This window comes from Lampris incognitus, chromosome 3 (assembly GCF_029633865.1).
Source record: "Lampris incognitus isolate fLamInc1 chromosome 3, fLamInc1.hap2, whole genome shotgun sequence".
NCBI classification, from domain to species: Eukaryota; Metazoa; Chordata; class Actinopteri; order Lampriformes; family Lampridae; genus Lampris; species Lampris incognitus.
Genome location: NC_079213.1, coordinates 45,883,795 through 45,910,342, shown reverse-complemented (window position 1 = coordinate 45,910,342; position 26,548 = coordinate 45,883,795). Strand labels below are relative to the sequence as shown.

Below are 26,548 nucleotides of genomic sequence, written 5' to 3'. Positions count from 1 at the left end.
ACTCCCGTCTCAAAACCAACCCGACTAAAGACGACAACTTGTCCAAGAGACGAGAGACAAGAGACGAGACATGACTTCGTTGCTGTTGCAAAGCTCACCGTTTGTTGACAGCCGGGACTTCAGAATACCGCTGGTTCCGACACACATAACGAGTCTGGTGCGGGTAGAGCCGCGTCCCGGCGGCCGGTGGAGCCGCGTCCCGGCGACCGGTGGAGCCGCGTCTCGGCGGCCGGTAGAGCCGCGTCCCGGCGGCCGGTAGAACCGCGTCCCGGCGGTCGGTAGAACCACGTCTCGGCGGCCGATGGAGCCGAGTCCCGGCCGGGAGAACCGCGTCCCGACGGCCGGTGGGGCCGCGTCCCTGCGGTCGGTGGGGCCGCGCCCCAGTGGCCGCTGGCCGCCCGGGTTGTGGAGTCGTGTTTGTGTCCAGCGTCAAATACGCTTGGCTGAAACCAGCCTCAGCAGAAGTAGCAGCACCGAGGGGGAGTAAAGGGACCATGCAGCGGGACGTAACCCCTGTTCGTGGCCCTTTTAGCAACAGCAAAACGTCGGTGTCTTCAAATACTGATCTGAAAATATACAGGCTACACAAACACCAATTCTCACGATGCAGTGTTGTACGACCAGCTTTAAAACCGCATATTATGTCTAATATATATATGTATATGTATGTATGTATCTGTATGTACATATGTTTAACTTGCAGGTATTTCATGCATGGACTTTGCAAAGAGGGAGACAACTGTCGATATTCACATGATCTGACCAGCAGCAAACCTGCAGCCATGATCTGCAAGTTCTTTCTGAAAGGAAACTGTGTGTTTGGGGACCGTTGCAGGTAAAAACAAAACAAAACAAAACAAAAAACTCATGAGTTTGCACTCAGTGTAGGCATCAAATATGCAATTCCAATCATAACAAACACATTTACATCACCTGGCACATCCTCACAAAAAACTTCTATGTAGTTTGGAGTTAAAATCCACCTCAACTGCCACTTTCTCTGTAAAACGGATCACACTGTTCCTCGAAGGACGGAGTTTTGTGGCTGGGCTTAAGAACATTTGCAGCATCCTCTTCCAGAGAGAGGGCTGACACCTGAGAATGATGCCACCTACCATCAACATCATGTCTAGCTACCACCAGCCTACTGCCTTTGTTATCAGCAGGCCACTGAGAAATCTGGATGATTTTATGTTTGTTTTGTTGGTGTTGTTGTTTATGATGAGCTTTTGGTTATCGCTGTTTCTTTATAGACTTGAGCGCTTGCTCTAAAGGGCTACCATCTAAAGCTGTTGATTTTTTTTACTTATAGAATAGGATATGGTTGTTATGCCTTTGTTAGAATATGACATATTTAATGGGACATGTGAACATGGGCTGGTTGTTTATTAATTGAGATGCTTCTCTGTTTTGTCACAAGGTTTTGAGATCTGGCAAAATCTCAGAAACCTATCTTATTTTCAATACTTATCAAATATAAGAGATTGCCTTTTCCCAAAATAATTTTGGCCGATGGATTAGATTTCCAGCATGTCCTACACCTTGATGGTATCAAGACAGCCAGTGCAGACAATGTCTGTGTCTTTATTGTTTCCACGACAGACCAAGGGTCTACCCAAATAAAAGAGCTGGAAGCCTTTATTCTGATATCTGATAATTTGTCTTGTGTGAATGTCTGAAGTTGACTTCTTGCCAGTAGGAAATCTTTGGTCCTGTGTTAGTTGTGATGATAAGTGGAATTCTGCTATAAGATGGAGGTGCAGAAAAGAGGATGTCTTTATTATTTCAATGACCCCATGGGGCTTGGCAACCTGTATTAAGACCCCAGGGAACAAGCCTGATGGTAGGGGCTTTATGATGGATGAGTTCTGTCAGGTGTTGCTATTGTTAAAGGCTCTGTCTCGCTCTCCATCTCAGTCTCTCTCTCTGCTAGTTCTTGCCCTCTCTCTCTCCAAGACTCCCAGGCCAGACTGTGCTGCTGCCTGCATGGCAATTGCATAACCCTGTGTGCAATTCAGTCGTGCTCCTTTTCTTTATGTGGCCCCACCCTCCCCATCCCTTTCTGTTGCTGTCGCTGAGTTCAGTCAGTTCATTCCGCCATTCTGCTGCAGCGCCCTCCTCTCTTATTTATTTATGTGTGCTGCTGGCAGCCCCACGTACTTCCCTCAGTGCTTTTTGTTTGGCCAGTTCTCTAATGGATTTCTGAGGTCAGTTGGTATTGGGTATTGAATTCCGATACATCCTGGTGACATGATGATGGTTAAAGGCAAGATAAAGGCTGTTTTTTGTATTTGTATAGCCATGTGCATTGGCTGTCAACCAACATTAGTCATGCTGTGTTGTATCCACGGGGCAGCAGAGGCTGTGCTGCAATAGAATCAACGTCCTCAATCTGAATGCAGTAATTGTGAAAAGCAGTTTGCATTCTTCTTCTTCAGCATCTTGTACTGTCCTTTAGTTGGTGAAGAAAAAGAGACTTTATAAATGCCTCTGTCTCATTAAGGTCATCTTCAAATTGTTTACATACTTGTTTTGATGAAGAGTTTTTGTCAGTCAGATAGAAACTGATGTGATATTTGAATCCAATATTGCAAACAAAAATGTGGGTCTTCAGTTCATTCCCTTCCTTCTGTTCCGACTGTCCCAACATGACTCTGTCTATCCAACAGCTTTTTACTTAAAAGAGCTAAATTGCTTTGTCTATGCCAAAAATGACTTCACTTTGTTAAGTGTGTGTTTTTGTTTTATTTTCTTTAGGCTTGTAAGATGAGGCCATTATATTTCAGTCTCCCACACTGGTATTGTTCTGTCCTGGGAAAAGACGCCAGCCTGTTAATGTCTTGAGTATGCATGAGATCACCAAAGGAAAATGTGCAGTGCTGCCTGTGTGCTTTTGGACTCACACATTTCTTTTGCGTTAGTTGGTTGGTTGGTTGGAAAGAAGCATATTAAAGGAGCATCAAAATGGCCCACCCATTTCATCTTTTATCCATCATGAAAAGGTTTAATTGAAGTTCAGCATAGCGCTACCACTGAATTCCCGAGATTGTAACAGAGGAAAAACGAGTAGGCTATTTTAAAAAAAAATAATGATTTAAAAAGAAAATCAAATTCAAGGCATTAAAAAAAGTCACACCTGCTCATTCAGCAAATTTGATATTGAGTGTGTGAATGCTATCATTCAGACCCTTGTTAATTGTTCTCAAAAAAGGTGAGATGGCGTGTGTCAGGGCCTGACAAGATGTGATTACTTACACCTATTAATCATGTGATTGCTAATGCAAGAAAGAGATATGGGGGGGGGGGTAAAACGAGCATCAGGAAAAGTCACTCACAATTTCATTTGTTTGGGAAGTCTGAAATTAATTAACTATGATATGTGTTGGTAGCTATGCAGCTGTAAACAAGACATCTCAAAGATTGTCATACCATCATGTCAGCTGGAATCCAAAATAAGCCTCAGCATGACAGAACATGATGAGTTGATATATAAAGTAACCACCAGAGAACATGATGAGTTAATATAGAAAGTCACCACTAGAGAACATGATGAGTTGATACAGAAAGTGACCACTAGAGAACATGATGAGTTGATAAATAAAGTGACCGCTAGAGAACATGATGAGTTGATATAGAAAGTGAACACTAGAGAACATGATGAGTTGATACAGAAAGTAAACACTAGAGAACATGGTGAGTTGATATAGAAAGTGACCCAGTAGAGATCATGTTGAGTTGATATGGAAAGTGACCCACTAGAGAACGTGATGAGTTGATAAATAAAGTGACCGCTAGAGAACATGATGAGTTGATATAGAAAGTGACCACTAGAGAACATGGTGAGTTGATATAGAAAGTGACCCACTAGAGAACATGATGAGTTGATATAGAAATTGACGACTAGAGAACATGATGAGTTGATATAGAAAGTGACCACCAGAGAACATGATGAGTTAATATAGAAAGTGACCACTAGAGAAATTGATGAGTTGATACAGAAAGTGACCACTAGAGAACATGACGACGAGTTGATATATAAAGTGACCGCTAGAGAACATGATGAATTGAAATAGATAGTGAACACTAGAGGACATGATGAGTTGAAATATAAAGTCACCACTAGAGAACATGATGAGTTGATATAGAAAATGACCACTCGGGAAGATGATGAGTTGACATAGAAAGTGAACACTAGAGAACATGATGTTGATATAGAAAATGACCACTAGAGAACATGATGAGTTGACATAGAAAGTGACCACTACAGAACATGATGAGTTGATTTAGAAAGTGACCCACTAGAGAACATGATGAGTTGACCTAGAAAGTGAGTACTAGAGAACATGCTGTTGATGTAGAAAGTGACCACTATAGAACATGTTGAGTTGACATAGAAAGTGACCACTAGAGAACATGATGAGTTGATATAGAAATTGACGACTAGAGAACATGATGTTGATATAGAAAGTGAACACTAGAGATCATGATGAGTTGATATAGAAAGTGACCCACTAGAGAACATGCTGTTGATGTAGAAAGTAACCACTAGAGAACATGATGAGTTGATCTAGAAAGTGACCACTAGATAACATGATGAGTTGATGTAGAAAGTGACCACTAGAGATTATGAAAAGTTGATATAGAAAGTGACCACTAGAGAACATGATGAGTTTATTTAGAACGTGACCCACTAGAGAACATCATGAGTTGATATAGAAAATGACCCACTAGAGAACATGATGAATTGATATATATAGTGAACACTAGAGAACATGATATTGATATAGAAAGTGATCACTAGAGAATGTGATGAGTTGATATAGATAGTGAACACTAGAGAATGTGATGAGTTGATATAGATAGTGAACACTTGGGAACACGATGAGTTGATATACAAAGTGATCCACTAGAGAACATGATGAATTGAAATAGATGGTGAACACTAGAGGACATGATGAGTTGATATAGAAAGTCACCACTAGAGAACATAATGAGTTGATATAGAAAATGACCACTCGGGAAGATGATGAGTAGACATAGAAAGTGAACACTAGAGAACATGATGTTGATATAGAAAATGACCACTAGAGAACATGAGGAGTTGATATAGAAAGTGACCACTAGAGAACATGATGAGTTGATTTAGAAAGTGACCCACAGTTGATACAGGAAGTGACCACTAGAGAACATGACGACGAGTTGATATATGAAGTGACCGCTAGAGAACATGATGAGTTGATAAATAAAGTGACCGCTAGAGAACATGATGAGTTGATATAGAAAGTGAACACTACAGAACATGAGGAGTTGATATAGAAAATGACCACTAGAGAACATGATGAGTTGATACAGAAAGTGACCACTAGAGAACATGATGAGTTGATACACAAAGTGAACACTAGAGAACATGTTGAGTTGATATAGAAAATGACCCACTAGAGATCTTGTTGAGTTGATATGGAAAGTGACCCACTAGAGAACGTGATGAGTTGATACACAAAGTGACCACTAGAGAACATGATGAGTTGATATAGAAATTGACGACTAGAGAACATGATGAGTTGATATAGAAAGTTACCACTACAGAACATGATGAGTTGATATAGATAGTGAACACTAGAGAACATGATGAGTTGATATAGAAATTGACGACTAGAGAACATGATGAGTTGATATAGAAAGTGACCCACTAGAGAACATGATGAGTTGATATAGAAAGTGACCACTAGAGAACATGATGTTTATGTAGAAAGTGAACACTAGAGAACATGATGAGTTAATGTAGAAAGTGACCACTAGAGAACATTATGAGTTGATATAGAAAATGACCACTTGGGAACACGATGAGTTGATATACAAAGTGACCCACTAGAGAACATGATGAATTGAAATAGAAAGTGAACACTAGAGGACATGATGAGTTGATAAAGAAATTAACCACTAGAGAACATGATGAGTTGATATAGAAAGTGACCACTAGATAACATGATGAGTTGATACAGAAAGTGACCACTAGAGAACATGATGAGTTTGTATAGAAAGTGACCACTAGAGAACATGATGAGTTGATATAGATAGTGAACACAAGAGAACATGATGTTGATATAGAAATTGACCACTAGAGAACATGATGTTGATATGTAAAGTGAACATTAGAGAACATGATGAGTTGATATGGAAAGTGACCCACTAGAGAACATGATGTTTATGTAGAAAGTGACCACTAGAGAACATGATGAGTTGATATAGAAGGTGACCACTAGAGAACATGATGAGTTGATATAGAAAGTGATCACTAGAGAACATGATGAGTTGATACAGAAGGTGACCACTAGAGAACATGATGAGTTTATATAGAAAGTGACCACTAGAGAGCATGATGAGTTGATATAGAAATTGACGACTAGAGAACATGATGAGTTGATATAGAAAGTGACCACTAGAGAACATGATGAGTTGATATAGATAGTCAACACTAGAGAACATGATGACTTAATATAGAAAGTGACCACTAGAGAACATGATGAGTTGATATAGAAAGTGACCACTTGTGAACACGAGTTGATATACAAAGTGACCCACTAGAGAACATGATGAATTGAAATAGATAGTGAACACTAGAGGACATGATGAGTTGATATAGAAAGTCACCACTAGAGAACATGATGAGTTGATATAGAAAGTTACCACTAGAGAACATGATGAGTTGATTTGGAAAGTGACCCACTAGAGAACATTATGAGATGATATAGAAAATGACCACTCGGGAACATGATGAGTTGACCTAGAAAGTGAGTACTGGAGAACATGCTTTTGATGTAGAAAGTGACCACTAGATAACATGATGAGTTGATACAGAAAATGACCACTAGAGAACGTGATGACTTGAAATAGAAGGTGACCACTAGAGAACATGATGAGATGACACAGAAAGTGACCACTAGAGAACATGATGTTGATATGTAAAGTGAACATTAGAGAACATGATGAGTTGATATAGAAATTGACCACTAGAGAACATGTTTATGTAGGAAGTGACCACTAGAGATCATGTTGAGTTGATATTGAAAGTGACCCACTAGAGAACATAATGAATTGAAATAGATAGTGAACACTAGAGGACATGATGAGTTGATATAGAAAGTGACCACTGGAGAACATGATGAGTTGATATAGAAAGTGACCACTAGAGAACATGATGAGTTGATATAGAAAGTGACCACTAGATAACATGATAAGTTGATATAGAAATTGACGACTAGAGGACATGATGAGTTGATAAATAAAGTGACCACTAGAGAACATGATGAGTTGATATAGAAAGTGACCACTAGAGAACATGATGAGTTGATATAGAAAGTGACCACTAGATAACATGATGAGTTGATACAGAAAGTGACCACTAGAGAACATGATGAGTTTTTATAGAAAGTGACCACTAGAGAACATGATGAGTTGATATAGAAATTGACGACTAGAGAACATGATGAGTTGATATAGAAAGTGACCACTAGAGAACATGATGAGTTGATATAGATAGTCAACACTAGAGAACATGATGAGTTAATATAGAAAGTGACCACTAGAGAACATGATGAGTTGATATAGAAAATGACCACTTGTGAACACGAGTTGATATACAAAGTGACCCACTAGAGAACATGATGAATTGAAATAGATAGTGAACACTAGAGGACATGATGAGTTGATATAGAAAGTCACCACTAGAGAACATGATGAGTTGATATAGAAAGTTACCACTAGAGAACATGATGAGTTGATTTAGAAAGTGACCCACTAGAGAACATGATGAGATGATATAGAAAGTGACCACTCGGGAACATGATGAGTTGACCTAGAAAGTGAGTGCTGGAGAACATGCTTTTGATGTAGAAAGTGACCACTAGATAACATGATGAGTTGATACAGAAAATAACCACTAGAGAACGTGATGACTTGAAATAGAAGGTGACCACTAGAGAACATGGTGAGATGACACAGAAAGTGACCACTAGAGAACATGATGAGTTGATATAGAAAGTGACCACTAGAGAACATGTTTATGTAGGAAGTGACCACTAGAGATCATATTGAGTTGATATGGAAAGTGACCCACTAGAGAACGTGATGAATTGATACACAAAGTTACCACTAGAGAACATGATGTTTATGTAGAAAGTGACCACTAGAGAACATGATGAGTTGATATAGAAAGTGACCACTAGAGAACATGATGATTTGATATAGAAATTGACGACTAGAGAACATGATGAGTTGATATAGAAAGTGACCCACTAGAGAACATGATGAGTTGATATAGAAAGTGACCACTAGAGAACATGATGTGTTGATATAGAAAGTGACCACTAGAGAACGTTATGAGTTCATATAGAAAGTGACCACTAGAGAATATGATGAGTTGATATAGAAAGTGACCCACTAGAGAACATGATGAGTTGTTATAGAAATTGACCCACTAGAGAACATGATGAGTTTGTTTAGAAAGTGACCCACTAGAGAACATGATGAGATGATATAGAAAATTACCACTAGAGAACATGATGAGTTGACATAGGAAGTGACAACTAGAGAACATGATGAGTTGATATAGAAAGTGACCACTAGAGAACATGATGAGTTCATTTAGAAAGTGACTTAATAGAGAACATGATGAGTTGATATAGAAAGTGACCACTAGAGAAGTCCTGGTTCTGTAGAGAACCTAGGTTCTATGAGCTACGGAGTAGTGCTATATTTACATATTGCCCTCTGACCTCGCCTCTGGCGACGCTAGGCTCTGAAATTCACCGCTCATGCGACAGCATCCCCTAAGCCCCGCCCACAACTGCACTTGACATGCGTCACCACATCACTCGTCAGTTCAACCCACCAAAGCCTCCTTCAAGGGACCTCAGCAGGCGAGCAGGAAAATATAGCACTACTCCGTAGCTCATAGAACCTAGGTTCTCTACAGAACGAGGAGTTCTATTATCGCTACTCCGTAGTGCTATATTTACATATTGCCTCAACTACGGAGTTGCGGCGGACTAATGCCCCTCGCCTGCCACCCGCGCTGAGGACAATAAGGGGAAAAACACCTCACACCCAGCACTCAAATCCCCCCTTTGTCCGGCTAGTATATCGTAGAGGGGAGGCTCGCATAAGGGGGCGGGAAAAAAGAGAAAAGGGAACGTAACCGTTCCATCTTTCCATATACATATACACATAGGCTATATCCTATATATAATATTCTTTTTTTTTCATTTTATTTTAAATGAACTATGTACAAACGTCCGCGCTCCCGACGGGAGACACTTGCGTATGGCCGGAGCGCATTACGCATCAGTGCGCCTCGCTGTGCCAAGCACAGCACCGGTCACTGTCATAGCAGACTGGTCAGTTAAGTAATGATTAATGAACGAATGTGGCGAAGACCACATTGCCGTTGACATAATAGACTCCATTGCCACACCAGCATAGAGAGCCACCGAAGCGGCTGTGCCCCTCGTGGAGTGCGCTTTAAACCTAGGTACTCCTCTACCAGCCCCCCGGAGCAAATCCAATGAGAAAGCCTCTGGCTAGACAGCGCCTCTCCTTTCCTGCCGTCGCCCCGTAGCAGACAAGGACCTGTTTAGTCTTTCTGAAAGGACCAGTGCGCTCCAGGTAAACCCGTAGCGCACGAACCGGGCAGAGGAGATGGAGCCTCCTCTCCTCCTCCGAAGAGGGAGAGGGATAAAAGGCCGACAACACCAGTGGCACCCGCTGGTAACGCGCGGTGACATGTTTCGGACGAAACGACGGATTCGGGTTGACTATCACCTTTGAACTGTCCGCGGCAAATTCGTTGCCCTCCGTGGAGAGCGCGCGCAGTTCGCTGACCCTACCCAAAGACACCAGGGCCAGCAGGAGCGCCACCTTGGCCGACAGCCACTTAACGTCAGCCGATTCCAAAGGCTCGAATGGCGCAGAACACAACGCCGACAGAACCAAGGGTAAATCCCAAGTGGCCGTGCGGTCGTTCCGAACACCCTGCCTGTTCCTCACCCCCTTGAGGAACGCCACCATACGGGGGTGAGAGAAGACAGTGTCACCACCCAGCCTAGGCATAAAGGCTGAGATCGCTGCCAAGTACCCCTTGATCGATTCGTAGGCTAAATTGTCAGTCGATCTCTTGTATTCCAAGAACCCCGCAACGTGGGCCAAGGATGCAGACAGAGGTTCCACGCCCTCTCCCACACACCACCTAGCAAAAACTCTCCACTTGGCGTCGCATTGCGCCGATGTGCTCGGAGCGCGCGCGGCTTGTATAGTGGCCACCGTGGCCACCTCCTCTCTCAGAAGCCAGGCCGCCAGTTGGAACCCCGCTAGAGGGGGCTCCTGTTGGATAATCCCGTCTGCCTGTGTCAGAGCGTCCAGCCACATCGGGAGGAGGAACTGTGGCGCGCGCACCATGGAAACCATGTTCGGAAACCACGGCGCGCCTGGGTTGTTGGGAGCCACCAGGCTCACCAACGCGCCTGTGCATCTGATCCGTTCCACCACCGCCGGTATCAGACCCAGAGGGGGGAAAAGCATAGTGCAGCCCGCGTGGCCACGGCTCGATGCCCAGCGCATTCACTCCCATTGGCGGGTTGTCGCTCGGGCAGAGCGAATACCATCGTGCGCATTTGGCGTTCCTCTTGGACGCAAACAAGTCCACCTGCGCCACTCCGAACCTCGCCCAGATCATCTCCACGATAAGAGGATTGAGGGACCAGTTGTCCCAGCAATGCCCGCCGCGCTACATAATGTCCGCTGCCTCGTTCTGGCTGCCAGGCACATGAACTGCCCGAATGGACTGCGCGTTCTGATGCACCCAACTCCACAGGTCGTAGGCTAACGCACTGCACGCAGCCGACCGCGTCCCGCCCTGCCTGTTGATATACGCCACCGTAGTGGTACTGTCCGACCTGACCAGAATGTGTCGATGTCGTAGGAGAGGAGCGAAATGGCGCACCGCCAACGGCACTGCCTCCAGCTCCAGCGTGTTGATGTGCGCATTGTGACTCACGGGCCATACTCCTCTGATTGTGCCGTGGCCACAGATCGCACCCCAACCTCCCAGGGATGCGTCCGTGAATAGCTTCACCTCCTCCGATCTGGGTCCGAGGGGAACCCCAACCCTGGATCTGCCGATGATCTGAGAAGCCCTCCAAGCCTCGTCCAGGCGTGAGGCATCGGTGTTGTCATCCCCCTGGCTCTCACTGTTTGATCTTCATCGCCGCCTCCTTGCTCTCCGGTTCGCGTAGCTTACTAGGGTAGAGCCGGGGAAAAAGAAATTTCTCCACAGTGGGGGGCGGCACAGAAGCAGGAGACCAGCCGGCAACCGTCAGGTGGCTCTTGGTGTTCACTTTAACAGTGGAGCGCACCTTCCCTGGTTCCGGCCATGTGGCTTTGATGGACTCCGTGATGGGGGGGAAGGGCGGAATGTGCTTATGGTCTTGCGCACCTCCACCGAGGCAGAGAACGCCTGATCCATTCCGGGCGTCACCGAGGCATGGACTGGGGCAACCCTTGTGGTCCCCGTCGAAGCCAAGGCCCTCTCGAGGAAAAAAGGGAAAAAGTCGTCGAACTTTGCCTCCTCCTCGGACCCTTCCTCAGGGACTTGGTAGGAGCAAGATCCGCCATCTTGAGTAGCAGCCTGCGGAACCGCCGGCGGGCACATGTGGTCCTGGCTCCCAGGGAGCACAGCAGAAACCAACGAGCCCGGCCGGGGAGGGATCTCGAACACACCGACAACAACCTGAGTGGAAAGGCGTGTGAAACCCAGCTCGTCCGTCGACTGAGCGGCCATGAAGCGCACACCATGCATGGTGGCGCCTCTAGGCTAGCTGCAGTCTCCCAAACATGAGCCATTCTAGGATGGTCGCTGCAAAAAGGATGGAAATTGCCAGCGTCCTTCTTCCTGTGGCAACCACTGTAAAACTCGGCGAAAAGAACATCGACGTCGACGTTAACACCAGCCATAGTGACGGAGAAAACCGCACTATTGTCAAAATAGAGAAAATAGCTAAGCTAGCTAGCAATGAAGAAAAAACCCGCAACAGAGCTCAGCGCGACACGTCTTCCCTTGAAGGAGGCTCTAGTCGAACTGACGAGTGATGTGGTGACGCATGTCAAGTGCAGTTGTGGGCGGGGCTTAGGGGATGCTGTCGCATGAGCGGTGAATTTCAGAGCCTAGCGTCGCCAGAGGCGAGGTCAGAGGGCAATATGTAAATATAGCACTACGGAGTAGCGATAATAGAACTTATATAACGATAATAATAATAACTCAAACTTATATAATAATAATAATAATATAATAAATCCAACTTATATAATAATAATTATAATAAATCAAACTTATATAATAATAATATAATAAATCAAACTTATATAATAATAATAAATCAAACTTATATAATAATGATATAATAAATCAAACATATAATAATAATAATAATAATAATAATAATGATACATTAAACTTATATAGCGCTTTTCTAACACTCAAAGTGGCTTTGCAATAAACGGGGTGAAACAAGACAACAGATAAACATAACACAAGACATACAGGGGTGGATGGGAAGGGGGGCAGACATACAGGGATGGATGGGAAGGGGGGGCTACGAGAGGGAGAAGTGGCAGCCACACATGACGCCAGCAGTACTCTCCCACTTAGACACACACAAAAGGGCAAGAAAAACTAAAACACAACAGCACTGTAGACGTTGATGTTGTGTAGGGGTTTACTCCCGTAGCCTAGTCCTCTCCCGAGGTGTCCACTAGGTGGCACTATTTAACCCATAGCTGGGGGTTAAATACTGCCACTGGTTAAGTAAACATTGAGTTCACATGTACCCCGACTGCTCTTCATCACCAGAGATAAACATTGAGTTCACATGTACCCCGACTGCTCTTCATCACCAGAGATAAACATTGAGTACACATGTACACCGACTACTCTTCATCAACAGAAATAAACATTGAGTTCACATGTACCCTGACTACTCTTCATCACCAGAAATAAACATTGAGTTCACATATACCTCGACTGCTCCTCATGAACAGAAATAAACATTGAGTTCACATGTGCCCCGACTACCCTTCATCACCAGAAGTAAACTGCAGTTTAGACAACATACCAACACTGCCTTCACAGGCCAGCTTAGAGTCGAAGAAGTTGTCAGAGATGGATAAGAGCAGCATGCTTTCTGATTACAAACAAAAGCGGACTCCCAATTGATGGCGTCATTAAACAAGGACAGATTCGCAAATGGGTTGCTGTGAGTTACTAGTCAGCAGGAGATAGCGCCACAGGATAACTGTCAACTACAGAACACAGTCAGCTGGTAATAATGCTGCACTGGAACATCAGTCACATTTCATTTTGCCGATAGGCAAGGACTAGGCCCATGCCACATGCCATGTCACTGCTGGATGCACCTCGTCACATCCTGCCGCTGCCGCTGACATGACTCCTGCGGGGAACCATTTCCTGTTGGAAACTCTGTAGTCCATTTGCATTTAGTAATTTGGTTTAGGCGGTAATCCAGCGTGTTTTTTTTCTTATTGAGTGTAGCGGTTGTAGTGGTGATTGTGTGAGGCTCAAAGGGGCGATGCCCACACAACAGTTGGATGGATGGATTGTAACTTTTTTTCTCAAACAGCTTTCATGACTGAAAGTAGAGCTGAACAATATATCGTTTCTGCACCAACACTGCGGTTCATGCGTGGGTAATAGTCACATATGGTGACCAAGCATGTACAGACGTTCATTCTACATGTCATGCAGCTAAAACAGTCCAATAACTACATCAGCTTACTGTAATGCAGCCTTTAACAACAACTTATAATATGTCCTGAGCACCAAGATCCCAGACGATATCAAGTCTCATACCACAATACTGATGTTGTATAGATATGCTGGAGGAACTGAGCATGCACACATCCAGAAAATATTATTAAGGTGCAAGACAAAAATTGCAATACTAGAATGGAATAAGGTCTGCACACTAAATTGCCCTCAAAAACTTTTTTTTTGCAACGTTTTTATCAGGTAGATTGTCCTCAGCTCCCAAAATGCTCCCAAATTAGCTTGTGTGAGGAATTTAGTGTGCAGACCTTACTCCTTCACATAGTCATATTCCCCAGCTCTAGTGCATAATACATATTGTATGGAATATGGACCAGCCTCAGTTGATAGGTATTTACTGAATACAATTGTGTCATGGTGAGTCAATTACAGTATTGAACAACTTCCTTATTACCCTTTCTAAAATCACCCTAATCATTGCTAGACTGGTAAATAATTTCGAAATGGGGCTACTGAATTAAAACGCTGAATATAACTGGTGAAATTGATTTTCTTTAATGGTGTAATGCATATTGTAAAAACAACAATTTCGTAATGTTGGTATTTTCCAATATCATTCAGCCCTAATTGAAAGAAACACAAGATAAATAAAACAAATGAGAAAAATGGTTAAAAGTACATATTTTGTCCAATTGTAGGATTGATACAGTACAGTGACCCTCACCATCTTATATTATGTGTCTCTTCTCAGGTTTGAACACTCTAAACCAGCCAAGCAAGCTGAACTGCACGGTGCTGTGCCGCTGCCGCTGCCGCTGCCTTCAACTCCCCTGCCACCTGCCACTGCATCAGATCCAGTGCCTAGTGGGTCTGGTAGTGCAGTGCCTAGTGGGTCTGGCTGTGCAGTGCCGAGTGGGTCTGGCTGTGCAGTGCCGAGTGGGTCTGGCTGTGCAGTGTTGAGTGGATCTGGCTGTGCAGTGGACAGCTCTGAGATGCAACAGAGCACAGGGACAAGGGACTGGGTCAATGCTGCTGAGTTTGTACCAGGACAGCCCTACTGTGGACGGGGTGAGTGAGTGTCACCACCAGAATGCCAATAATGTCCCAGCATTCTCCACTAGGTTGCCAACTCCCAAATGAGCTATCGGAGAAGCATTTTCAGTGAATATAGGAAGAGAATGTTTCATGTCACTCTGTTCTAATGTCTAAATCTAAATGAGAAAGGGTTTTCTTGTTATCTGGGTAATTACATATACACACACACACACACACACACACACACACACACACACACACACACACACACACACACACACACACGCACAATATGTATATATGTACTGAACTATCCAGCTGCATTATATTTCCATCCATCCATTAGCCAAACCGCTTATCCTACTCTCAGGTACCAGGCCGCCAGGCCATCACTATATATACACTACCGTTCAAAAGTTTGGGATCACATTGAAATGTCCATATTTTTGAAGGAAAAGCACTGTACTGTTCAATGAAGATAACTTTAAACTAGTCTTAACTTTAAAGAAATACACTCTATACATTGCTAATGTGGTAAATGACTATTCTAGCTGCAAATGTCTGGTTTTTGGTGCAATATCTACATAGGTGTATAGAGGCCCATTTCAAGCAACTATCACTCCAGTGTTCTAATGGTACAATGTGTTTGCTCATTGGCTCAGAAGGCTAATTGATGATTAGAAAACCCTTGTGCAATCATGTTCACACATCTGAAAACAGTTTAGCTCGTTACAGAAGCTACAAAACTGACCTTCCTTTGAGCAGATTGAGTTTCTGGAGCATCACATTTGTGGGGTCAATTAAACGCTCAAAATGGCCAGAAAAAGAGAACTTTCATCTGAAACTCGACCGTCTATTCTTGTTCTTAGAAATGAAGGCTATTCCATGCGAGAAATTGCTAAGAAATTGAAGATTTCCTACACCGGTGTGTACTACTCCCTTCAGAGGACAGCACAAACAGGCTCTAACCAGAGTAGAAAAAGAAGTGGGAGGCCGCGTTGCACAACTGAGCAAGAAGATAAGTACATTAGAGTCTCTAGTTTGAGAAACAGACGCCTCACAGGTCCCCAACTGGCATCTTCATTAAATAGTACCCGCAAAACACCAGTGTCAACATCTACAGTGAAGAGGCGGCTGCGGGATTCTGGGCTTCAGGGCAGAGTGGCAAAGAAAAAGCCATATCTGAGACTGACCAATAAAAGAAAAAGATTAAGATGGGCAAAAGAACACAGACATTGGACAGAGGAAGACTGGAAAAAAGTGTTGTGGACGGATGAATCCAAGTTTGAGGTGTTTGGATCACAAAGAAGAACGTTTGTGAGACGCAGAACAAATGAAAAGATGCTGGAAGAATGCCTGACGCCATCTGTTAAGCATGGTGGAGGATCCATGCTTTCATGTTGTTGACGCCAAATTCTGATCCTACCATCCGAATGTCGCAGCAGAAATCGAGACTCATCAGACCAGGCAACGTTTTTCCAATCTTCTATTGTCCAATTTTGGTGAGCCTGTGCAAATTGTAGCCTCAGTTTCCTGTTCTTAGCTGACAGGAGTGGCACCCGGTGTGGTCTTCTGCTGCTGTAGCCCATCTACCTCAAGGTTCGATGTGTTGTGCGTTCAGAGATGCTCTTCTGCATGCCTCGGTTGTAATGAGTGGTTATTTGAGTTACTGTTGCCTTTCTATCAGCTCGAATCAGTCTGGCCATTCTCCTCTGACCTCTGGCATCAACAAGGCATTTTCGCCCACAGAACTGCCGCTCACTGGATATTTTCTCTTTTTCAGACCATTCTCTGTAAACCCTAGAGATGCTTGTGCATGAAAATCCCAGTAGATCAGCAGTTTCTGAAATGCTCAGACCAGCCCGTCTGGCACCAACAACCATGCCACGTTCAAAGTCACTTAAATCACCTTTCTTCCCAATTCTGATGCTCGGTTTGAACTGCAGCAGATCGTCTTGACCATGTCTACATGCCTAAATGCATTGAGTTGCTGCCATGTGATTGGCTGATTAGAAATTTGCGTTAACGAGCAGTTGGACAGGTGTGCCTAATAAAGTGGCTGGTGAGTGTATGTATATATATATATATATATATATATATATATATATACACACACATATACATTGAATTCAGGTGTTTCATTCAGACCCATTGTCACAGGTGTATAAATCCAGCAGATAGCCATGCAGTCTCCATTTGCAAACATTTGTGAAAGAATGGCTCGTTCTGAAGAGCTCAGTGAATTCCAGCGTGGTGCTGTCATAGGATGCCACCTTTGCAATAAGTCAGTTCGTGAAAGTTCTTCCCTGCTAGATATTCCACGGTCAACTGTAAGTGGTATTATTGAGGAGTAGAAGCATTTAGGAACAACAGCAACTCAGCCACGAAGTGGCAGACCACGTACAGTCACACAGTGGGGTCAATGAGTGCTGAGGTGCATAGTGTGTACAAGTTGCCAATGCTCTGTTGACTCAATAACTGCAGAGTTCCAAACTTTCTCTGGCATTATCATCAGCACAAAAACTGTGTGCCAGGAGCTCCATGGAATGGGTTTCCATGGCCAGGCAGCTGCATGCAAGCCTTACATCACCAGGCACAATGCCAAGCGTCTGATGGGGTGGTGTAAAACACACTGCCACTGGACTCTGGAGCAGTGGAAATGTTCTGTGGAGTGACGAATCACACTTCTCTGTCTGGCAGTCTGATGGACGAGTCTGGGTTTGGTGGATGCCAGGAGAACATTACCTGCCTGACTGCATTGTGCCAACTGTAAAGTTTGGTGGAGGAGGGATAATTGGATGGGGTTGTTTTTCAGGGGTTGGGCTAGACCCCTTAGTTCCCGTGAAGGGAAATGTCTGCTAGAGTACTCAGCAGTTATGGGGATAAGACTGAGTCCTTCAAGGTCCACACAGGAGTTAAACAAGGCTGTGTCATTGCCCCAACCCAGGTCTCTGCCTTCATTGCCACCATCCTCCACCTCACGTGTCTCAGTCTGCCTCAGGGAGTCAAAATCATGTACAGGCCTGATGGGAATCATCTGAATATTAACAGATTGAGGGCTAAAGGTAAAACCACCACTACATCCATCATAGAGCTGCAGTATGCCGATGACAACGCCTTAGTGTCCTCATAGAAGAGGAACTACAGAGCATACTGGATGCCTTTGGAAAGGCATACAAGCAACTTCGCCTGGCCATTAAAATAAAAAGATCCATATCCTCTACCAACCCCCACCCAACAGAAATATGCCTGCTTTGCCCCCATCCATCTCTGTAGACAATACCAGACTCAAAAATGTGGAACAGTTCCCATATCTTGGCAGCCTTCTCTCCTCCAAAGCCAACATTGAAAGTGAAATACACCATCGTCTTGGTTGTGCCAACCGGGCCTTCTCAAGATTGAGTAAAAGGGTTTTTGAAAACCGCAACCTTCAGGCCAGAACGAAAACTCTATTGTACAAAGCAGTGGTGCTGCCCACCCTACTCTGTATGGGTCAGCATCCTGGACCACACATCGTAGGCACCTGAAGGCACTCGAGGCATACCAACAGTGATGCCTCACGAAGATCTTTAAGATCAGCTGGGAGGATAAGCGCAACAATTTTAGCATCCTGGAGGAGGCCAACATGGCTATTATAACTACTACCATCGCACAACATCAGCTGAGATGGACTGGCCATTTCCTCCACATGTCTGACTCTTGCCTCTCGAAAGAAGTCCTTTTATGTCAGCTCGTGACAAGACGTTCCCCAGGAGGACCAAAGAAGAAATATAAAGGTAACATCAAGGCTCACCTCAAAAGTTTTGGCATCGACCTTAACACCTGGGAACAAGCAGGAAAAACATAGGGAGGCCTGGACACTGGCTGTCCATGAACATGCTGGGAGCTACAACCATGACCTCCACTGTGCTGCTGAAAACAAGCACAGACTCAGAAAGGAGCGAGTTACCAGAAAGGCCCAAACCACATCCTCAACCACTTCTTCACCTCCTTGCCCACATTGCCCCAAAATATGTGGCTCCAGGATCGGCTGCAGCGCCCACCTGAAGACCCACAAGGACCTAGAAGGAGGACGGTCATATGTGACCACCGGTGATGTTGTTATTATGCTTTAATTTATTTTTTTATTAAGCTTTTTAATTTATTTCTTAATTATTTATATAATTCTTTAATATTCTTCTTGGTATTTAATTTGTTCATCTTGTTCTATATATTTTTTGTGTCTTTCCATGCCTTTATGTAAAGCACTTTGAAATGTCTTTGTATATGAAATGTGCTATATAAATAAACTAGCCTTGCCTTACATGGAATAAGTTTGGTCAAGGAAATCACCTTCGTCTATATTGATTGTTTGGCACTGCAGTTGCTGAGCATTATGTTGTTTTTGAGTGCAGTCTTCCTTTGCTAAGGGGATTTGTGAAAGGCGGGAGAGGCAGCAGGGAGAGGTGAGGGAGGAAGGAAAAAAAATGTGAAGGTGCAAAAGTAGACAGATGCATAAGTAGTAATGTTGACCGTCAACAAAATTAATATTTTGTGGACTGTTGTGATGCTTTTTTGTTGTGGTATAGTAATTGGTATTGAATATTTTTTTAAAGATTTGTATTGCCTCAAAATTCAGAATGTTGATAGTGTGATCAGTATTCATTAATTCAGTACCCCTTAGTGTTGGGTGAGACGGTGCCTGCCCTCATCACGTTCCTGACAATGTGCTTCTTGCTCAACGGAAATAATGGAGGGCGTGACGTTCAGAAGAGCCGTGCTATCTGCTGGCTCATTTTGGATGGCTTAGCCTGGAGGTTTCACTTGCAGTGCTTGGTGGGTGTGTTGGTGTTCATTTACCCAGAGTAGAGGGACAGGTAAATAGTTCCTTTTGACGTTTTTTTCTTGTAATTGGATTGGGCTTGCCTTGTTGAGCTGGTATAGACATATCTGTGAATCAGCCTCCAATTTTCTTGATTTGTTAATGTACAAAATTACTAAACCTTTAAACAGTCAATCAAACGGGAATTCCACCTTACTTGCGATATTACATTCTTCAGCACTAAACAAACAACAACCCAAAACCAGGAATAAATAGAATGTAAATGGCTGTCCAACACCTGAACTTGTTGTATCTGTGTCACCTTCTTGGCCTCCTCACTGACTCAACAGTTAAAAGTAAAACCTAAAGGCAAGTGGGCAGCTGACTTTTTTTTCAAATGAGATAAAATAAGATTAAACAACCACATTCTTTTTTTCACAAGGATTTATTTATTGACAACGCACCAAACAACTACATCGTCATTTTTGTTCTAAATACAAGACACAATTACCGAAAATAGGGTGGGAAAAAAACAGAGAAAAGGGAAAGAACAAAAACTAAAATACAATAAATACACCCTCCCACCCACCCAACCCCATCCCAAGAATGGTACAACGCTCAACGTCATTCACAATTTCAAGTCCCTTAAAGATATTGTGACGTACACGAATAAGTAGACAAGTTAGCCCTTGGATAACGGCTCGGACCCTTTAGTCGGCTGGTTAACGTTGTCGCACGCGGTGCGGGAAATCTGAGTTTGCATCCTGGCTGTGACGGTCCAGCCGGGCTGCCCCCCAAATTCACTACAATGTGTTAAGGAAAAAAATACAACAGCAGTTCTAATAAGTCAATAAACTAAGTGGATTTATAGAAGGGAGAGAGTCCAAGAAGGAGCCCCAGATTGTATTAAATATTGCAGGTTTTCTCCTGACATTGTACACAATCTTCTCTGGAGTGCAATATGATGAAAGTTCACTCAGCCAGTGCTTTTGTGATGGTGAGATTTCTGATTTCCAATTTGTAAGGACATTTTTCCCCCCTGCTGTGCTGGCAAGCAATATGAAATACTTCTTATGGTGAGTTACTGCTGGCATGTCAACGTCACCCAGTAACCAAATCCTGGCATCATATGGTATTTTGTGTTCTATGATATCTGAAACAGTGGTTATAATGAACTTCCGAAACTCTTCCAGGCAAGGGCAACTCCAGAGCATATGGAGCAGACTGCCTTCAGTTATCTTACACCTCTGGCACATGGCAGATATATTCCCATCCATCCTGTGTAGCCTGTGTGGGGTGAGGTGTGTTCTGTGAAACATATTAAATTGCATTTGCCTATGTTTTGTAGAGACTAGAACTGTCTGAGATCTTTCCAAAATATTTTGCCAATCACGGTCACCATAGTTGCATTTTAGGTCTGTCGCCCGTTTGTGTTTAGTAGACAACCTATCGTAGAGTGGTAGATTTCTGTTTAGAATGTTGTTTAAAGAGGATATCAGCCCCCTAGCGGAGGAAACTGGTATGTTAAGCAAATGATCCTCTAGGGGTGATATTTGCAATAAATGGGAAATCTACAGAATTATATTGGACCCAGTGTCTGATTTGAAGGTATTTAAAGAGATTGTGTCTTGGCAAATTAAATTTGGAAGATAGTTGTTGAAATGTAGACCGTATATTGCCACTATATAAGTCTCCAACAGTTTTTATCCCATTATTGACCCATTTCTTTAATGTTCCATCAGCTATAAGATTTTGAATGTTGGGGTTATCCCATACAGGGGTCTTTCTTAGTAATGAGATTTCTATTCCCAAAATTGTTTGGGATTCCTGCCGCGCACCAAAAGTGTTCATAATTATGGGGTTCTTTGTGATTGACAGGAAGCTTTTCTTTGTGCCCAAGACAGGAATTATTTTCAAAGGAGTAGTATTCAGCTCATGTTGTTCTATAGATAGCCATCTAACCTCATTACCCTCAGTGTGCAGCCAAATCCATATCGGCCGGAACTGAGATGCCAGATAGTAGCATCTGAAATTGGGAAGGTTTAAACCACCCTTAGTATAAGGGGCCTGGAGAGTAGAGCGTTTTACTCTTGGGATTTTATTTTGCCATAAAAATGAGGTGACAGCTTTGTTAAGTTCATTGAAAAAGCTCCAGGGGGCACTCAGGGGGATACAAATAAAAAGGTAGTTAAGCTTTGGTAATGCATTCATTTTAATTATGTTCACTCTACCAATTAGGGACAGTGGCAAGTTGGTCCATCTCTGAGTGTCTGTCTTAATTTTTTCCAAGAGATTCAAATAGTTGTCTTTGAGCACTTTGTCGTGGTGTTTTCTGATGTTGATGCCCAGGTATTTAAAACCACAAGGACATACCTTCAGTGGTTTAGTGAGTGTGCTAATGTTCAAGTTCTGTGTGTTTAAGGGCAGGACCTCACTCTTAGATACGTTTATTTGGTATCCTGAGGCTGCACTATATTCTTGTAGACATTGAAAAAGTGGAGGGACCGAATCAGCTGGGTCAGTTATGTATGTTAAAACATTGTCTGAATAGAGAGATATTTTGTGCTCAGAAGTACCAAATTTGATACCAGAGATGGCAGTATTGGCTCGAATGGCGATAGTGAGCGGTTCAATGGCGATTGAAAATAATGATGGCAAGATGCAACAGCCCTGTCAGACCCCTGTAGAGAGTGAGAAAGCATCCAGCAGGCCCCCATAGTTAAGATTGTGCCCTTAGGGGGCATTAAAAATCGTTTTGGTATATTGGATGAATCGCTCCCGAAATTCATGGCTTCTAAGCGTTTGAAACGTAAAGCTAGGCTGGATCCTGTCAAACGCCTTCTCAGCATCCATTGATTTTATCAGCATGGGTTCCCTTTTCCTCTGTGCATAGTCCACTATATGAAATAACCGGCGAACATTGTCTGACCCTTGTCTATTCTTGCTAAATCTTATTTGGTCAGGATGAATTATCTTCGACATAATAATGTCTTCTAATCTGGTAGCTATTGATTTGGAAATAAAATAAAACAACCACATTCTATTTGTACATTTGTTCATCCAGCTGATCCTGTGAAAGTGGAGGGGCCTGTCCCTCTCATCGAGGACTTTGAGAAGGACTCAGCCCGGGATAACAAAGAATTGAAGAAGCAGCTGTGTCCATATGCTGCCGTTGGCGAGTGCCGCTACGGACTAAATTGTGCCTACCTCCATGGTGATGTCTGTGACATGTGTGGCCTGCAGGTGCTCCATCCCACCGATAACACCCAGCGGTCGGAGCACAGCAAGGTAAGGTTTAAAACCACTCATTGATCCAAACCACTTTGCTAAAAACAAAATTTGTAGCTCTGTGATTTCGGTTACAGTAAGTGTGGTGAGCATTTCTAGGGTAGTGGGGAGATACTATTAGTGAGATACTTATCGTCTGTAAAACAGCATCTAAGAACTACAGCTGAACATGATTATTGGTTCATTTTACTTCTGGCCAGGGGCTTACCTGTGTTTTCTTCTAGGCTTGTATTGAGGCTCATGAGAAGGACATGGAGATTTCTTTTGCTATCCAACGCAGCAAGGACATGATCTGCGGTGTATGCATGGAAGTGGTGTTCGAGAAGGCTAACCCCAGTGAACGTCGTTTCGGCATCCTCTCAAACTGTTGCCACTGTTACTGTCTCAAATGCATTCGCAAATGGAGGAGTGCCAAACAATTTGAGAGCAAAATCATCAAGTGAGTAAGGCAAAGGAAGAATACAAGTTAAAAATGAAGTAGCCTCCTCCTATGAAATGTCCATATTAGGTTTGTGCCTGTTTTTGGGAAAGCATTATCTGGTTAGGGACCAGGCATGGGTGCAAGTCCGTGAATACTGGGATGGCATCCAGCGCTTCACCTGTGCCCTCGTTCACAGGGTTAGTGGTTGTGTCCGGAAGGGCAGCCGACGTAAAATTTTGCCAAATCCTTATGCGGATTGAGTAGACCATACCGGATCGGTCGAGGCTCACTACCAGATCAGTCGAGGCCCGGGTTAACAACAACCACATCCATTGGTGCTATGCCCTCACAGGGTACTGATAGAAACTATAAAAGCCGCTGTGGCGACCCATGAGAAACAGGGAATAACCTGAAAGAAGAAGAAGATTGTCTAGTTAGAAATGTTAATTTGTGAGTTGAGTTTGCTAAGCCCTTTTCTTTTACATGAAAAGGGTTATTTCATTTGATCAATGCTATGAAGGCTTACTTGACCTCCTCTCCCATACTGCCCCTTTTCAGATCCTGCCCAGAGTGTCGCATCACATCCAACTTTGTTATCCCGAGCGAATACTGGGTCGAGGATAAGGATGAGAAGCAGAAGCTCATCCAGAAATACAAAGATGGCATGGGGTAATAAAATAAGGAGAAATTAAGCACTTGGCTACCACAGCTTATAAGCATACATGCACGACAAGCTTTACTCTTATAGTATAAGCACCGAAATAAAAGATATCCATTTAAATGACAGAAATCCTCTGGAAAAAACGTCCATAATCAGTTTCCTTTGTTTCTCTCTCGGTCTCTGTGTCCTGGTGTACCGCATTTGGCTTAACTTGCTGTTGGTGCTATTTTGTATGTGGTGTTTGCCAGGAGTAAACCATGTCGATATTTTGATGAGGGCCGTGGGACCTGTCCATTCGGTTCAAACTGCTTTTACAAGCACGCGTTTCCTGATGGGCGCTTGGAGGAGGCTCAACCCCAGAGAAGGCAGACAGGATCCAATGGAAGAAACAGGGTATGACAGCAGGTCACCAGGGTCTAAAACGGGATCCCCACTGATGACATTTTTGTAGCATATGCTCCTAAAAAGGGCAGCATGGTGGCGCAGTGGTTAGCGCGGTCGCCTCACTGCAAGAAGGCTCTGGGTCCGAGCCCCGGGGTAGTCCAACCTTGGGGGACGTCCCGGCTCGTCCTCTGTGTAGAGTTTGCATGTTCTCCCCATGTCTGCATGGGTTTCCTCCCACAGTCCAAAGACATGTAGGTCAGGTGAATCGGCCGTACTACATTGCCCCTAGGTATGAGTGTGTGTGTGTGTGTGTGTCGGCCCTGTGATGGCCTGGCGGCCTGTCCAGGGTGTTTCCCCGCCTGCCACCCAATGACTGCTGGGATAGGCTCCAGCATCCCCGCCACCCTGAGAGCAGGATAAGCGGTGGGGATAATGGATGGATGGATGCTCCTAAAAATACACTTATATGTGTTTAGAAAACGGACAAAAATGACAAGCCAACTTCAGTCAAAATGGGTCTGGGAATTTAAATAATTTTCATACATTAGGGTGCAAAATTTTCTTTCTTTGATCCCAAACTCTTCACCATTCATTTCACAGCTCTTTAACTAAAAGGTGTGTCTCCTCTGTATTCCAGAATGCAAGGAGAACGCCTCTCTGGGACATTTTTGATGAGCGGGGAAGTACAGATTCCTTTGACAATGAGGATGAGGACATGGTGACATTTGAGTTGAGTGAGATGCTCCTCATGCTGCTTGCTGCAGGCACCGACGACGAGGTGACAGATTCAGAAGATGAATGGGACTTGTTTCACGAGGAGCTGGACGATATCTATGAAATTTACCTATAGCAGCCCTGCCCATTACCCCTGCCTCTCCCCTAAGGCACATACCAACCCCTCATACTAAACTCTAGAATGGACTGTCTTGTGCAAGTGATGGACAGTAGCTTTTTATCCCTGTGTTGTGGCACTGCCCTTAAGCAGGCCATAAATAAATGAACTTTAAGAAAAATTGAAAAAAGAAAAAATCAGACGTCACACTTGTGCTAAACATTTTCTAGAAACTGTCCTTGTGAATCTATTGTGTGGTTCATGTAAAAAGGAAAAAATAACAAAACAAGAGAATCAGTATAGGAATTAACAAAATCGTTATTCATTTCTATAAATATTGCTAATAAACATTATCAAGATGATTTGTGGGTGTGGGTTGACTTGATCATTTCCCCAGGTGTTTGTGCGCATGTGTGAGGCCGAGGATGCGCCCGTTACACAGCTCCATGTACAGTATAGGCGAGGAAGCCATGGTTGAGAAGTAGTCCTCGGACGCGCTGAGCTGACCTGCCGTTAGCCAGTCTTCTTCCCATTCACAAAAATACTCGTGTCCACTCGTCCCGCTTTTTACTCCAAGCAGGGACGACCCATCAACACGTTCTCGGATGGAAACACATCCATATGTTTGAAACATGTCCATATGTTGGAAACATATCCATATATGTTGGAAACATATCCATATATGTTTGAAACATATCCATATATGTTGGAAACATATCCTTATGTTCGAAACATATCCATATGTTGGAAACATGTCCATATGTTGAAAACATATCCATATATGTTGGAAACATGTCCATATGTTGGAAACATCCATATATGTTGGAAACATGTCCATATGTTTGAAAAATATCCATATATGTTGGAAACATATCCATGTGTTGGAAACATATCCATATATGTTGGAAACATGTCCATATGTTGGAAACATATCCATATGTTGGAAACATGTCCATATATGTTGGAAACATATCCATATGTTTCCATCTGAGAATCCCCCCCATGGGCCCAACTGCACATTTCTAGCCTCTCTGGATCTGACCCATTCAGGAACAAGCTTGTCTAATTTTTTTATAATGTTTATAAGCAAACAAAATGACAATAAGGAAGCAGATTTTTTTTTAATTTCAAAATATTTGTCAATGAATTGTAGATATCTTTGCTCTCAGTGAGAAATGCACAGTAAGCCGGTTTGACAGATGCCCATCCACAAGTCAGAACAGCTGCTCCAAACTTGAACTGCACTGCAATGCATCTGTTCACTGGAATGTGTATTTTCTGTTCCACAGCCA

At 43.4% G+C, this 26,548-nt stretch overlaps 1 protein-coding gene across 1 annotated transcript; it reads left to right on the top strand.

Annotated features, from left to right (window-relative positions):
- Positions 1–707: 707 nt before the first annotated feature.
- mkrn1 (makorin, ring finger protein, 1) lies at positions 708–25,618 on the top strand. The gene is made up of 7 exons (XM_056276254.1): positions 708–835; positions 14,586–14,902; positions 22,735–22,958; positions 23,183–23,397; positions 23,938–24,048; positions 24,289–24,433; positions 25,062–25,618. The coding sequence occupies exons 1-7, from the start codon at positions 711–713 to the stop codon at positions 25,272–25,274; spliced, it is 1,350 nt and encodes a 449-aa protein (XP_056132229.1). The 5' UTR covers positions 708–710; the 3' UTR covers positions 25,275–25,618.
- The last annotated feature ends 930 nt before the right edge of the window (positions 25,619–26,548 follow it).

Coding starts and splice junctions, on each gene's coding strand:
- mkrn1 (XM_056276254.1), top strand. CDS start 711: ATGCATGGACTTTGCAAAGAGGGAGACAACTGTCGATATTCACATGAT. Junction 14,903..22,734: donor ACAGCCCTACTGTGGACGGG/GTGAGTGAGTGT, acceptor TTGTTCATCCAG/CTGATCCTGTGAAAGTGGAG. Junction 22,959..23,182: donor AGCGGTCGGAGCACAGCAAG/GTAAGGTTTAAA, acceptor GTTTTCTTCTAG/GCTTGTATTGAGGCTCATGA.